This window comes from Silurus aristotelis (genome assembly GCF_946808225.1).
Source record: "Silurus aristotelis genome assembly, chromosome: 10".
In the NCBI taxonomy this organism is placed as follows: Eukaryota; Metazoa; Chordata; class Actinopteri; order Siluriformes; family Siluridae; genus Silurus; species Silurus aristotelis.
Window position 1 is genome coordinate 27,681,547 of NC_139583.1, and position 12,740 is coordinate 27,694,286.

The window sequence follows — 12,740 nt, forward strand, 5'->3', positions numbered from 1 at the left end:
CTGATATGAACTGTTAACTGTGGGATCTCATATAGACAGGTGTGTCCTTTCCAAATCATGTCCAATCAACTGAATATTCCACAGGTGGATTTCAATCAAGTTTTAGAAACATCTTAAGGATGATCAGTGGAAACAGAATGTACCTGAGCTTAATTTTGAGTGTAATGGCAAAGACTGTGAATACTTATGTACATGTGATACAATACATTTGCAAAGATTTTAAACAAACTTCTTCCATGTTGTCATTATGGGGTCTTTGTAGAATTTTGAGAAAAATAATGTATATAATCCATTTTGGAATAAGACATAACATAAACAAATGTGGAAAAAATAAAGTTCTCTGAATACTTTCCGGATGCACTGTATATCTGTACTGTCTGTATGTAAGTACTATTTGTAGTACCTCTAAGTACCCCTAGGAGTTCATATACCCCTTTTGAGAATAACCGTTTTTTTTTTCGAATAGGACAACATGCAAACAAATCAACACAAATATTTTCACACTTGCACTGTTTCATACTGTATTTATTGATCGCTGATGCCTAAAGTCGGTCCTAGGGAAACTTCCTGCATCAGTCTCATGGTTTTTGTTGTGACCTGTTATTGCCCTGGACACACCTGGGTGCTTTATGGTAGGTCTATACCTGGTTAATTAAACATATGTACAGAGGCTCTTTGTCAGTAGCACTTTGCTCCAAGCACATTTGTAACCCAATGCCAGCAAATTCACAGAAGAAATGAAGCATACTTGCTGGCCACAGATAAAAGTACACTGTGCATTACATTCGATTAAGTCATTTATACTGACCTTACCGTTTTACAATTCTGATTCGTTTTAAGATACCGTGTACAGTAAAGTGAGTGCTTTAGATTTCATTCATAGTAAAAGATGATACTGCGTTAAAAAACTGATAAACACGTTTATCATTTAAGTTTATCAAAAATATTATTTTATTTGCTGGTTGATTTGCTTCAGGCAATTTTATTCTAGGCTCAGCCTACAGAGGAAGCTCGAGATTTAAGGTTCTGCTGCACCCTTGTTTATTTCTATGATTCCTGATAAATGTCCAAAATAATTGTTTTGAAAACTGGGACAACTGTTTAATGCATACTGGCTAGCTCAGAGCAGGCATTCAGAAATTATAACACAATTTTATTATTTACAGGCTCACCATTTCTCAATTCATAATAATTCAGTGTTTTGCCATGATGACAATCACAACTTTAACAATTTGTTTCTCACATGTATGTCATCACATCAGCTACATCAGGTAACAGTTCTGCTCATTACCCTAGCATGATTTCAAACACTTTTTATTCTTATTTCTATAATTTAGATATCGACAGAATTTTACTAGTTACTGTACTTTATTTTCTTGCTTTTGAATGATAGAATTTCTCAAACATCAGTTTTAGTGATTGCATCCTACATCTTATTTTAAAAGACAGAAACTTTTAAATACTTTTACATTTTGAAGCCACATGTTGGGAATAGCCACACAGTGAAACACACGGTTGAAAAACATAATATTTACTGAATTTTAACTAAATTCGTTTGTACGGCATTTGCAAATATGCTCAAAATAAGATAAATACTACAGCTTCCCTACGCAAAGATTGTATAATTGTAGAATATACAGATGCATAACTATAGAGTTGAAAAGTTTGCATATCTTCGGTGCAAAATAAAATACAATCATTAAATTATACTGATGAGACATTTGTGTGTAGCTAATGCATTAGAAAAAAAAACTGCAATATAATTAGCATGAGTGCATGTTAAATCATTTACTTATATAAAAATTTAAAAAAGGTTACAACTTCGTTTTTATTCTGATGTGTTACTATAAAAATTAATTAATAATTTATCTAAACTCTTCTGCTTCTGTATCTGTCTGCAACTTCTAACCTCAGTACCCTCAGTAAGAGCAGCTGATTGGTGAACTGTGAGTACTGTAAGTTTCTAATTTTGGAAAAACAACATTTCCTAATAGTTTTTGAGGACCTGAATAATCATCCTATTATAGTCCAGAGAGAAGCTGCAGAGGAATAATATACTGTATATATTCTTTAGTAACATACAGTATGTGTACAAATAACGGGTTAAATACCATCACACAATATTCCAGCTTTCAAACACTTGTCACAATGCCTAGGTTCTACAAGGCAGGAAGTTGTCTAGATAGCCTGTATTTTGCAGTATGAGTGTTCCTAAGATAAAGTCTTTCCCATTTGAAGGGCAGCATAAGGACAGCTGTCTAAGGTTCCGCATTTGGCTAACATATCTAAAGGAAAAAACAAGGGCTGAAAACTTAACTCATAAATATACTTAGAAAACCTGGTGGGGTTTTTTTTTTAACTGACCAAATGAACATTGTTGCTGCTTTTGAGTCTTTTTGAGATCAATATAAGCTTTCAGAGAATAACACTAATGTGCAATGGCAATGAAAATCAATAAACAGTGAATGATAACTTGAAATTTCCTTTTGCCAAAATTTGAAAGAATGATACAATATGATAATTAATAGTGTAAAACAGAGTGCTTGGGTTAATAGGGAGGATAAAGTATATAAAATGAGAGAATAAGAGAAAATATTTAATTACTAGAGGTCAATACTGCCAAACTGGATGTTTTTTAAGCCTAGGACTTAAAAGAGATGCATCATAGGTAATCTATGATCAGTTAACAATGGCAGTGAAGGCATTTTAGAAGCTACACCAATACCATGGGTACTATCAGGGGTATAAATAAACATAACTAAATAATATTTCTGTTTGGATCCTAAAACTGCTATTTTTCTCTAAAGAAACTTTAACATCTCGAATTTCTGCAAATACTGAATTTCTGTGAATCAACAATTTTCTATTAATATGCAAAGGTCCCAAAATTCTTTACTTCCAGGTTTCTGAAAGAAGGTTTCCCAATAAAGCAATACTTTTAACATGATTCTTAAGAGCCTAAGCTGGTTTGTTATCTTTAACGTGTTTGATGGTGTATGTGTTTGGTGTGTGTGTTACTCACTGATCTGACAGCGGTCCCCCAGAGCCTGGAACTGTGCACAGTCACACTGACCCCCGTCCTGACACCAGCCTCCATTAAGACACCCGCAATACTCTTCAAACACCAACCACAAACACACATTAACATACACGTATTCAAAATTTTACAGCAAAACTATTGTACTATTATAGTCTTTAACTCCTCTGGGGTTACTATTTATTAGAGGTTTACTATTCCTATCATATGACTGAATATTTATTCAACACCGCTTTAAATATGGCGACTTATAGGTTAAAATATGTTTATATAACATATTTATTTATTATTTACTCCACCGCATTAAAAAATAAGTTCACATAGCATTGTTGTTGCAGATTTATTTTATCTATATATCTTCCTATAAACCAGTTTTGACATCGATATTCCCTCTAATTCAATTAAATTTTATTTATATCGCACTTTTAACAATGGCCAATGTTAAAAAAAAAAACAGATTTCCAAAAATATGGATTTGGATCCCTAACAAGCTTAAAGGTAAAAGTAAATTGGAAGAACTGCCAGGAACATCCAGAGAACGCAGATCAGTGGGATTAGGATTTATTATTCTTGCACAGCTGTATACTGCAAACTCAAGCCATGTGTGCTGGAAGGAACTTTGTAATCACAAAATATTAGCATATCATATGCTGTTATTAATTTCCACCATAAATCATTTATTTCCAGGCCAAGTTATTAACTAAATAATGATTTTTTTATCATGAGATCATCCACAGACATACTGAGCCATGTTCAGGATCAGTGACTGAATTCAGCGAATGAATAAACTCAATTTAACTGTGTTCTCTTGAGCGATGATATACCGATGATACTCTTAATCCCTATTTAAACTGGATTATTTTTTGGAACTTACATGTTGGTGAAGAATTCAATGTATATTGTAATAATTTTTGTGCTCTTTTTTGTCTGTGTAAAAACACTCATCTTCTTTGACACCTCCATGTAAAGTCACTCTTTTTGGGACCTTTGGGTATGTTTGGGAAGGACACCACATTGAAAGGACGAATTGAACTGAACGTCTAGTCTGCGTACGTTTGCACTCAACAATATGTGACTAAAATACAGTCTCTTAACTAAAAGAATTTGTGTTACCTGAGGATGCATCTCGAGACGTATAATTATGCAGGACGCTTCGATGGAGAGCTGAATCAGACAGCACTGCACTGACGGCCTGCAAATGGAAATGACGTATAAGCATGGACACATTTCTTCTTGTTTTCGAGCTGAACGGATGTCACGGGGTCATGTCGGATTTCTGAGTGCGGAGTCAGAGTTTCCTTAAAATGGTGTGACGGCTACAGACGTTTGGGAGTTGGACTCTTAGTGCTATTGCATTTGTGTTAAGTTTACAAAGACAGCTTTGTGAACATGCAGAATAGCTCAGGACTTTGTATGTGTGTGTGTGTGTGTGTGTGTGTGTGTGTGTGTGTGTGTGTGTGTGTGTGTGTGTGTGTGTGTGTGTTTGTGAGTGTGTGGTTGCTCCACTCTCTCCCTAGACATTTTCTCTTAGGTGTACTCACCTCCTCACGGAAGAGATCTCGTTTCTGGCGCAGTGCATTAACTCTCCTTTTAGGAACAGTACAAAGAGAGCAGTATTAAAAGCACAGTGACGGTGGGAGCGCACCATTAGATCTACTTAAGATGCCACACAGAAACGTTTATGAAGGAGCACGGTGAAGATGCTGGAGAAAGCTTCGTGTTATCACTGACACTGACATTACCTGATCGATCTGCAAACTTTATAACAAGGGCCAATTCGACTGTGATGCACTTTATGATAGGGGCCAATTTACCCGTCAAACCCACCTCTCTTACACACACACACACACACACACACACACACACACACACACACACAACTTCAATCCCATAAAAAGTAACATAAAAAGCTAAAGTAAATTATCAATTAATCAATTACATTGAATTTAAGGAACATTTTAGAGGCATAAATGATTTAATGAGTCTTTTTTCTAGAACTTTCTTTCCCCTTTCCTCATTCCATCTACCCTCTGCACAGTCTGGGTTCATTAATGCTGCAAAAATAACTCATTTTCTAAATATTAATTACAATATGAAGGTTCTAAATGAAAGTCTTGAATATAAAAGACATTTTTATTTACTCACCTATTCAAGTTATTTTCTGTTTTTGACACCTGGCAAAAGAATCCTATGAAACAGAAATGAAGTTCAACACCAGTATAATCAAACGAACCATGAAAAAAAAGTTGATAAATATAAATAGCAGTTTAAAGTATTATATTAAGGAAACGATGAACAAGTTGGAAATATATTTAATATCTGTAATATCTTTAATTGAAATTGTTGTGTGCTAATTGTGATTTTTATTAAGTGCGTCTATGCTCATTAACACTATATAATTAAATGCGTCCTACCTGGAAATACGACCAGTCTGAAGAAAACAAGCGTCCAGAGAGAAAACAGCTTCACTTTCCGCTGTTCGTTCATCTCAGGGCAGCGTCCGGATGAAAACAAGTTAAAATTATAAAGCCATTCTTCTTTTCTTATTTCTTTTCTCGGTCAGGTTTTTAATGCGAAAGCCGCGGTGCGCTCTGTGGGAGCAGGCAGGAGAAATCCCCCGAGGAGTGTGAATCAGGGTCACGCGCTGGGATGAGTTTTTATCCTCAGAGGCTCGCGGCCAATTCCCATCTTCATCTAGAGTGGAGCTGCTCAGTCTGCCTGAGTGCAGGAACAGCGTCCATCACAAGAACCTCAATCAGCTTTTCATGGGTGGAGTCTCTACCTGAGTAAGGTATGGTGTCTATTATAATAATGTCAATCACCTTCTCATGGGTGGAGTCTCTACCTGAGAGCAGAAACAGCTTCCATCATAATAACCTCAATCACCTTCTCATGGGTGGAGTCTCTACCTGAGTGCAGGAACAGCTTCCATCATAATAACCTCATAATAACCTCAATCACCTTCTCATGGGTGGAGTCTCTACCTGAGTGCAGGAACAGCTTCCATCATAATAACTTTAATCATAATCTCAATCATCTTCTCATGGGTGGAGTCTCTACCTGAGTGCAGGAACAGCTTCATTATAACCTCATAATAACCCCAATCACCTTTTTAATGGGTGGGGTCTCTACCTGAGTGCAGAAACAGCTTCCATCATAATAACCTTAATCATAATCTCAATCATCTTCTCATGGGCGGAGTCTTTACCTGAATGCAGGAACAGCTTCATAATAACTTCATTATAACCTCAATCACCTTCTCATGGGCGGAGTCTTTACCTGAATGCAGGAACAGCTTCATAATAACTTCATTATAACCTCAATCACCTTCTCATGGGTGGAGTCTCTACCTGAGTACGGAAACAGGTCCATAATAACCTCATAATAACCTCAATCAGCTTCTCATGGGTGGAGTCTCTACCTGAGTGCAGGAACAGCTTCCATCATAATAACTTTAATCATAATCTCAATCATCTTCTCATGGGTGGAGTCTCTACCTGAGTGCAGGAACAGCTTCATTATAACCTCATAATAACCCCAATCACCTTTTTAATGGGTGGGGTCTCTACCTGAGTGCAGAAACAGCTTCCATCATAATAACCTTAATCATAATCTCAATCATCTTCTCATGGGCGGAGTCTTTACCTGAATGCAGGAACAGCTTCATAATAACTTCATTATAACCTCAATCACCTTCTCATGGATGGAGTCTCTACCTGAGTACGGAAACAGGTCCATAATAACCTCATAATAACCCTCAATCACCTTCTCATGGATGGAGTCTCTACCTGAGAGCAGAAACAGCTTCCATCATAATAACCTCATAATAACCCCAATCACCTTTTCATGAGTGGAGTCTCTACCTGACTGAGGTATGGTGTCTATTATGATAATGTCAATCACCTTCTCATGGGTGGAGTCTCTACCTGAGTGCAGGAACAGCTTCCATCATAATAACTTCAATCACCTTCTCATGGGTGGAGTCTCTACCTGAGTGCAGGAACAGCTTCATAATAACCCCACAATAACCTCAATCACCTTCTCATGGGTGGAGTGTCTTTCTACAAACTGCTACCGGTACTATTATAGAAAGCTATTATTAATAATTGAATGTAGCATTTAAACAAGAAAAGATAAATGAAGAGAAAATTTTAAAAATTAAGAAAAGAACGGAATAATGTATATAATTTATTTGTTTTGAAAAATATCAGTACATGTTTAGAATTCTATTCTATTTACATTAACATTTGTAAATTATTTTGTTATAATAATTATTTAATTTATTGGCAAAATACGCACTGTTTTTGCTATTACCAATTCTATTAAATATAAACAAAGAATATAAAGACTGGAATCAGACTCAGTATAGTATGTAACATCTTTACACGATTGTGTGGAAAACTTTGCTTCAAATAAACAACAAAAATGAAACTCACAATTACAAATACAACAGGCAGACACCATTATATATATATAAGTGTATAAGTATATACAGTATATATCAGATCATTTACAAAGTAATAAAAGGAAAATCGACACTAATAAATTATTTATATATTTATATTTATTATATTTATACTTATAAATAAAGTATTTAGCAAATCAGTTCAGGTTGTTAATCAAGTAATGTTCAGTATAATTCTTTTTAAACACACCATACTTAATTTGTTTAGAATTACATTATGTGGGTTTACTTGGACTTTGACCCAAGATATTCTGTTATTGAAATGAGACCAGCTTTGAGTAGATACAGGTTTAGGGTTAGGATCACTTTCACAAAACTGACAAGAGCTTTCCTCAAAACCAAATAAGAATCTAAGGAATTCTTTAAATGGATTCATATATATATATATATATATATATATATATATATATATATATATATATATATATATATATATATATATATATATATATACACACACACACACACACACACACACACACACACACACACACACACACACACACACTATATTTCCAAAAGTATTGGGTCACCTGACCTTTCCTGCTATATGTGGTTCTTTTCCAAACACTTATAGTCTTTTACAATTCCAAACAATTATAGTCTTTAGATGGCGCTATAATAAAATTTTGCATTCACTTCAACTTGGAAACCCAAACCTGTTCCAGCATGGCGATGTCCCTGTGCACAAAGTGAGCTCCTTGAAGATCTGGTTTACATGCTTTGGAAAGGAAGATCTTAAATAGCCTGCTATTGAGCTCTGATCTCATCCCTACTGAACACCTTTGGGATGAATGTGAAAGCTGACTGCACCCCAGGTCTCCTCACCTACATCAGTACCTGCCTTTCATAATACCCTTGTGTCTGATGAACATAAATATCTATAAACACAATTCAATTTTTTACTTTGGGGAAAACTGAAAATTCTTATCACTTTATCTTTATTTAAGTTTATTTAAATCAAAATCTTTTAAAAAATATAATGATTTCTAAGTAGATTCGGCTGAAGACTATCAGTGAAGATGCTTCTTATTTACACGCTGTCACATTTTTGATCTCTTAATGGAATAAGTTCTCAAACACAGTGATATATTTATATTTTTTAGGATGACAAACAAATCTTTTAAAGTGTCACTATGGATGTCCATCATATCCAATAAAGCAAAAAAATATTATTTTGAACCCAGTTTTCATTTTTGAAAAATGTAAAAAAAAAAAAATTAAATAAATAAATAAATAAACAGGCTTCAAATGAACAGATGAAAGAAAGAAAGAAAGAAAGAAAGAAAGAAAGAAAGAAAGAAAGAAAGAAAGAAAGAAAGAAAGAAAGAAAGAAAGAAAGAAAGAAAGAAAGAAAGAAAGAAAGAAAGAAAGGTCCAATTACACAATTATAAATATAGCAGGCAGACATGATTATAAAGTATATACATTATATAGAAGTGGTCAAATTGAAATTGAACTGAGAAGGTATTTAAAATACATAAATAATATTAAAATGATAATGAAAAAAAAGTAAATAAATCTACAGAAAGGGAGCTAAATGACAGTGATGTGCTGAACTATGACGTTGTCTAGACTGTGACGTATTCAAGGCGCGACTCTGGCGGTCCACTCATTTCGACGTTACTGGAGAAAATGGCGGCGTGTTTTCTGCTAAGACGCGTTTCTGCAAACTTAACTAATTCCCTGCCCCGGGCTTTGCATCCAAATGCTTTCTCTCCTGCGCGACTTTGTGCGAGGACATGTTTCAGACGAGATCTGTCACTGACTCCGCGCTTTTGTACAGGTATTCGATCATCTTATATGGAGGTGTTGATCGGAGCCGATAGGAGGTTGTGCTGAGAAACTTTCAGAAAACATGACACACTTTGGCCTCGTGCTGAAAGAGCTGGTGAAGTGAAATCATAAACACAAACAGCTGAATCGGTTAGAGCTGCTGGATCTCTGCTGGGTTTAGCGTCTTTAAGCAATATTTTATATAACCTTGGAACATGAGATGCAGGTCAGAAAAATATAACTAGCCGGCTGTCTGTCTGTCTGTCTGTCCGTCCGTCCGTCCGTCCGTCTGTCTATCTATCTCTGTCTGCATGTCTCTCTGTCTGCATGTCTCTCTATTGATCTGTTTATCTAGCTGGCTGTTTATCTATCTGTCTGTCTAACTGCCTGTCTGTCTGTCTGTTCAACTGCCTGTCTGTTTATCTATCTATCTATCTATCTATCTATCTATCTATCTATCTGTCTGTCTGTCTGTCTGTCTGTCTGCCTATCTATCTATCTATCTATCTATCTATCTATCTATCTATCTATCTATCTATCTATCTATCTATCTATCTATCTATCTATCTATTTATTTAATCTCTATCTGCCTGTTTTCTGTCTATCTGCCTGCCTGTTTTATATATCTGTGTCTATCTGATATATATATACTGTATTTACATACACTAATGGACAAAGTGGGGAAAAAAAAATCTTAGAAAGGTTCCTATCATGGTTTCTTTCTCATAAAATCTCAGGGTTTTCTTCGCCACTATCACCACTGCTGTGCTCTTTAGTGATTAAACTTCTAGCGACTCATTTATACATTCAAAATTTATATTCATTATCTGTTTGTTTTGTTTGTTGAAATCATTCAACTGTGACACGTCAACCTTAACACACCATAATCTTTATTTCACTGAAGGGAAATTAAAATGCTTTAACATGTCACGTTTATTAGAGAGGTGTGTGACAACCCTGTGTATCCCGTGTAATATTCTTAGCTCTGGCAACACTGAGAATACACCTTGTACAAGTCTCCCAACACGGATATTTGGAAAAAGTTTGAATCTCTTTAGTCACACCATGTCCATTTTTTGTCTCAATCCACAGCACTGAGGTTTACAAATAAGCATGAGTGGGTGCGAGTGGAAAATGGCACAGGCACTGTAGGCATCAGTAACTTTGCTCAGGTGAGTAGAATCAACTCACGTGTCAGTAATGATAAATTCATGCATATGCTCTATATGCTGTTCTGACTTCTGTTTTTTTTTATCCAGGAAGCTTTGGGTGATGTGGTCTACTGTGGGCTCCCTGATGTTGGCACAAAACTCTCACAGTCAGGTAAGAATCAGTAGCGAGTGTTTTATACACACGTGTGTGTGTGTGTGTGTGTGTGTGTGTGTGTGTGTGTGTGTGTGTGTGTGTGTGTGTGTGTGTGTGTGTGTGTGTGTGTGTGTATATTTATTAATCCATGCATTCAATCCATTGCAGAAGAGTTTGGTGCTCTGGAAAGTGTGAAGGCAGTGAGCGATCTGTACTCTCCTTTAACAGGAGAGGTGACTGATATTAACCACGCTCTTGCTGACAATCCCGGACTGGTTAATAAGTCCTGCTACCAAGATGGTGAGCTTGATCATTTCAGATTTATAATTTTTTTCACAAATAAGGCGTAAGACCACATTAAAAGGGTAGTTGCGGATCATAGTTAAGTTTTTAAACTATTGATCAGAAGGGTGTAAGTTCAAGCCCCAGCAATAGCAAGTTGCCAATGACCTTTGATCCTCGATGTTCCAGAGACATTATATCAGCTTCTTAACAAAATTGGAACTTCAAAGAACAGCGACATTCACTCTTCTTGTACAGCACATATAATAACGTATCATACGTTTCATACATTTTCATACATAACAAAACAGTTTTTGTCTTCTGGAGGACTTTTGTGGATGTTTTCTCACACGTTCGAGCCTGTAGGACCCAGTGTGTGTATGTACACCACTCAGGCATAACATTAAGACCTGACAAAATAGTCCCACATGCATCAATGAGCATCGCCCACCTGTGACCCTGTCACCCGTTTACCACTGTTCCTTCCTTGAAGAAATTTGGATAGATTCTGACCACTGCAGACCAGGAACATCCCAAAAGAGCTGCAGTTTTGGAGATGCTCTGACCCAGACGTCTAGACGTCACAATACCTGTCAAATAGCAATGATAACTTGAACCAGGGAACCTCTGAGAGCTGTATTCAATTATCATTCTTTTAATTGTGTTTAATTAAGTCTTCCAGATTTTCAAAGCAACACTCACAGCATAGGCTTTCTCATTATAGACTATGAAAAATTGATAAGTAACCTAATTGGACTTGCAGTGTTTTAAGAGGGGTGGAGCCTAAATAACTCTTAAACCCTAAGCATGAAGATAAAATATTCAGAAAGCTTCAGATGCTTTCCAGGGGACTGTGAATGTGTTACTGTGCTTCATTAATCAGTGTTGTTTTTTTCCCCCCTCAGGTTGGCTGATAAAAATGACAATATCAATCCCAAAAGAACTGGACAGTTTAATGGATGAAGCAGCGTATGAGAGATACATCAAATCCATAGAGGACTAGTAATGATCCAAAAACCACCTCACATGCATGAATTCGACACGTTCACGTTCCCCTGTGGGAGAAAAGTAAAGACAATACATTCGACTGTGAACTGCCTAATTCTTTAGTACTGATTCTGTCTAATTAAAGCCCACTGCTTTAGTTCAGCTATAGAGGAATATTTCTGGCAATAAATTCACCAAAAGAACCCGCTGTATGATCCAGTGGTGATGAATTATTCAGTGAACTCTTACTGCATTCCAGGTTGAAGTTATTAAGATGATTATGGTCCAGACTGTGTATGGGATGTCTGACACACAATCTGCATGCTGACTCAATATTTTTATGGTTTTGTTGAGCAGTTTATGTTCTGAACCTTCGTGTTTTTGTGTCGAGTCAGCAGCTGGTAGGGGAAGATTACTAACTCTTATTAAAACACTACTGATTTTCTGAATCTTGTGTCTGATTTATTTTTCTGCAAATAAATTCAAACGCAATTGTGACTCAAATACTTCATATAATATGAGCTTTACTTCTCTCTTGTTAGCTCCTGTTACAGTGGGACAAGTGGTTTATTAACCATTTATACTAATTATTAAACCATAATAAATCTCAATTAGCCATTCTATGTTCATTCTTATCTTTTAACCTTAAAAAAAAAATCAAACAATATATTAAACAAAGCAGGAAAATAAAAAAAAAAACCTGTGTAGAAAACACAGTGATTGTAATAATCTGCATTTTCACGCCCTTTGATTGGATGTTCAGAGAGGGCACTATTCAGATCTCACGAACCGTATCAGTAGCAAACTGCACAAGCTCGAATATATTTGTGGCGGCTTTAATCTCATTCAATCAAACTGATTTGGTCGCAGATACACTTACGAGCACAT

The 12,740-nt window shown here is 35.9% G+C and overlaps 2 protein-coding genes across 2 annotated transcripts in view; one reads left to right on the top strand and one right to left on the bottom strand.

Moving 5' to 3' along the window:
- Window positions 1–5,625, bottom strand: part of otogl (otogelin-like) — a 39,191-nt gene extending 33,566 nt beyond the window's left edge. Inside the window, exons 1-5 of the mRNA XM_083553207.1 lie at window positions 5,452–5,625; window positions 5,183–5,225; window positions 4,579–4,624; window positions 4,151–4,229; window positions 3,023–3,115 (exon numbers count right to left, since the gene is read on the bottom strand). Of these exons, the coding sequence (XP_083409333.1) occupies window positions 3,023–3,115; window positions 4,151–4,229; window positions 4,579–4,624; window positions 5,183–5,225; window positions 5,452–5,524 (334 nt within the window). The 5' untranslated portion in view covers window positions 5,525–5,625. The remainder of the gene's footprint in view (window positions 1–3,022; window positions 3,116–4,150; window positions 4,230–4,578; window positions 4,625–5,182; window positions 5,226–5,451) is intronic.
- Window positions 5,626–9,096: 3,471 nt separating this feature from the next.
- Window positions 9,097–12,301, top strand: gcsha (glycine cleavage system protein H (aminomethyl carrier), a). Its single transcript, XM_083551563.1, has 5 exons — window positions 9,097–9,288; window positions 10,371–10,450; window positions 10,538–10,601; window positions 10,752–10,883; window positions 11,771–12,301. Exons 1-5 carry the CDS (start codon window positions 9,138–9,140, stop codon window positions 11,866–11,868), a joined length of 525 nt encoding a protein of 174 aa, XP_083407689.1. The 5' UTR covers window positions 9,097–9,137; the 3' UTR covers window positions 11,869–12,301.
- Window positions 12,302–12,740: the final 439 nt, after the last annotated feature.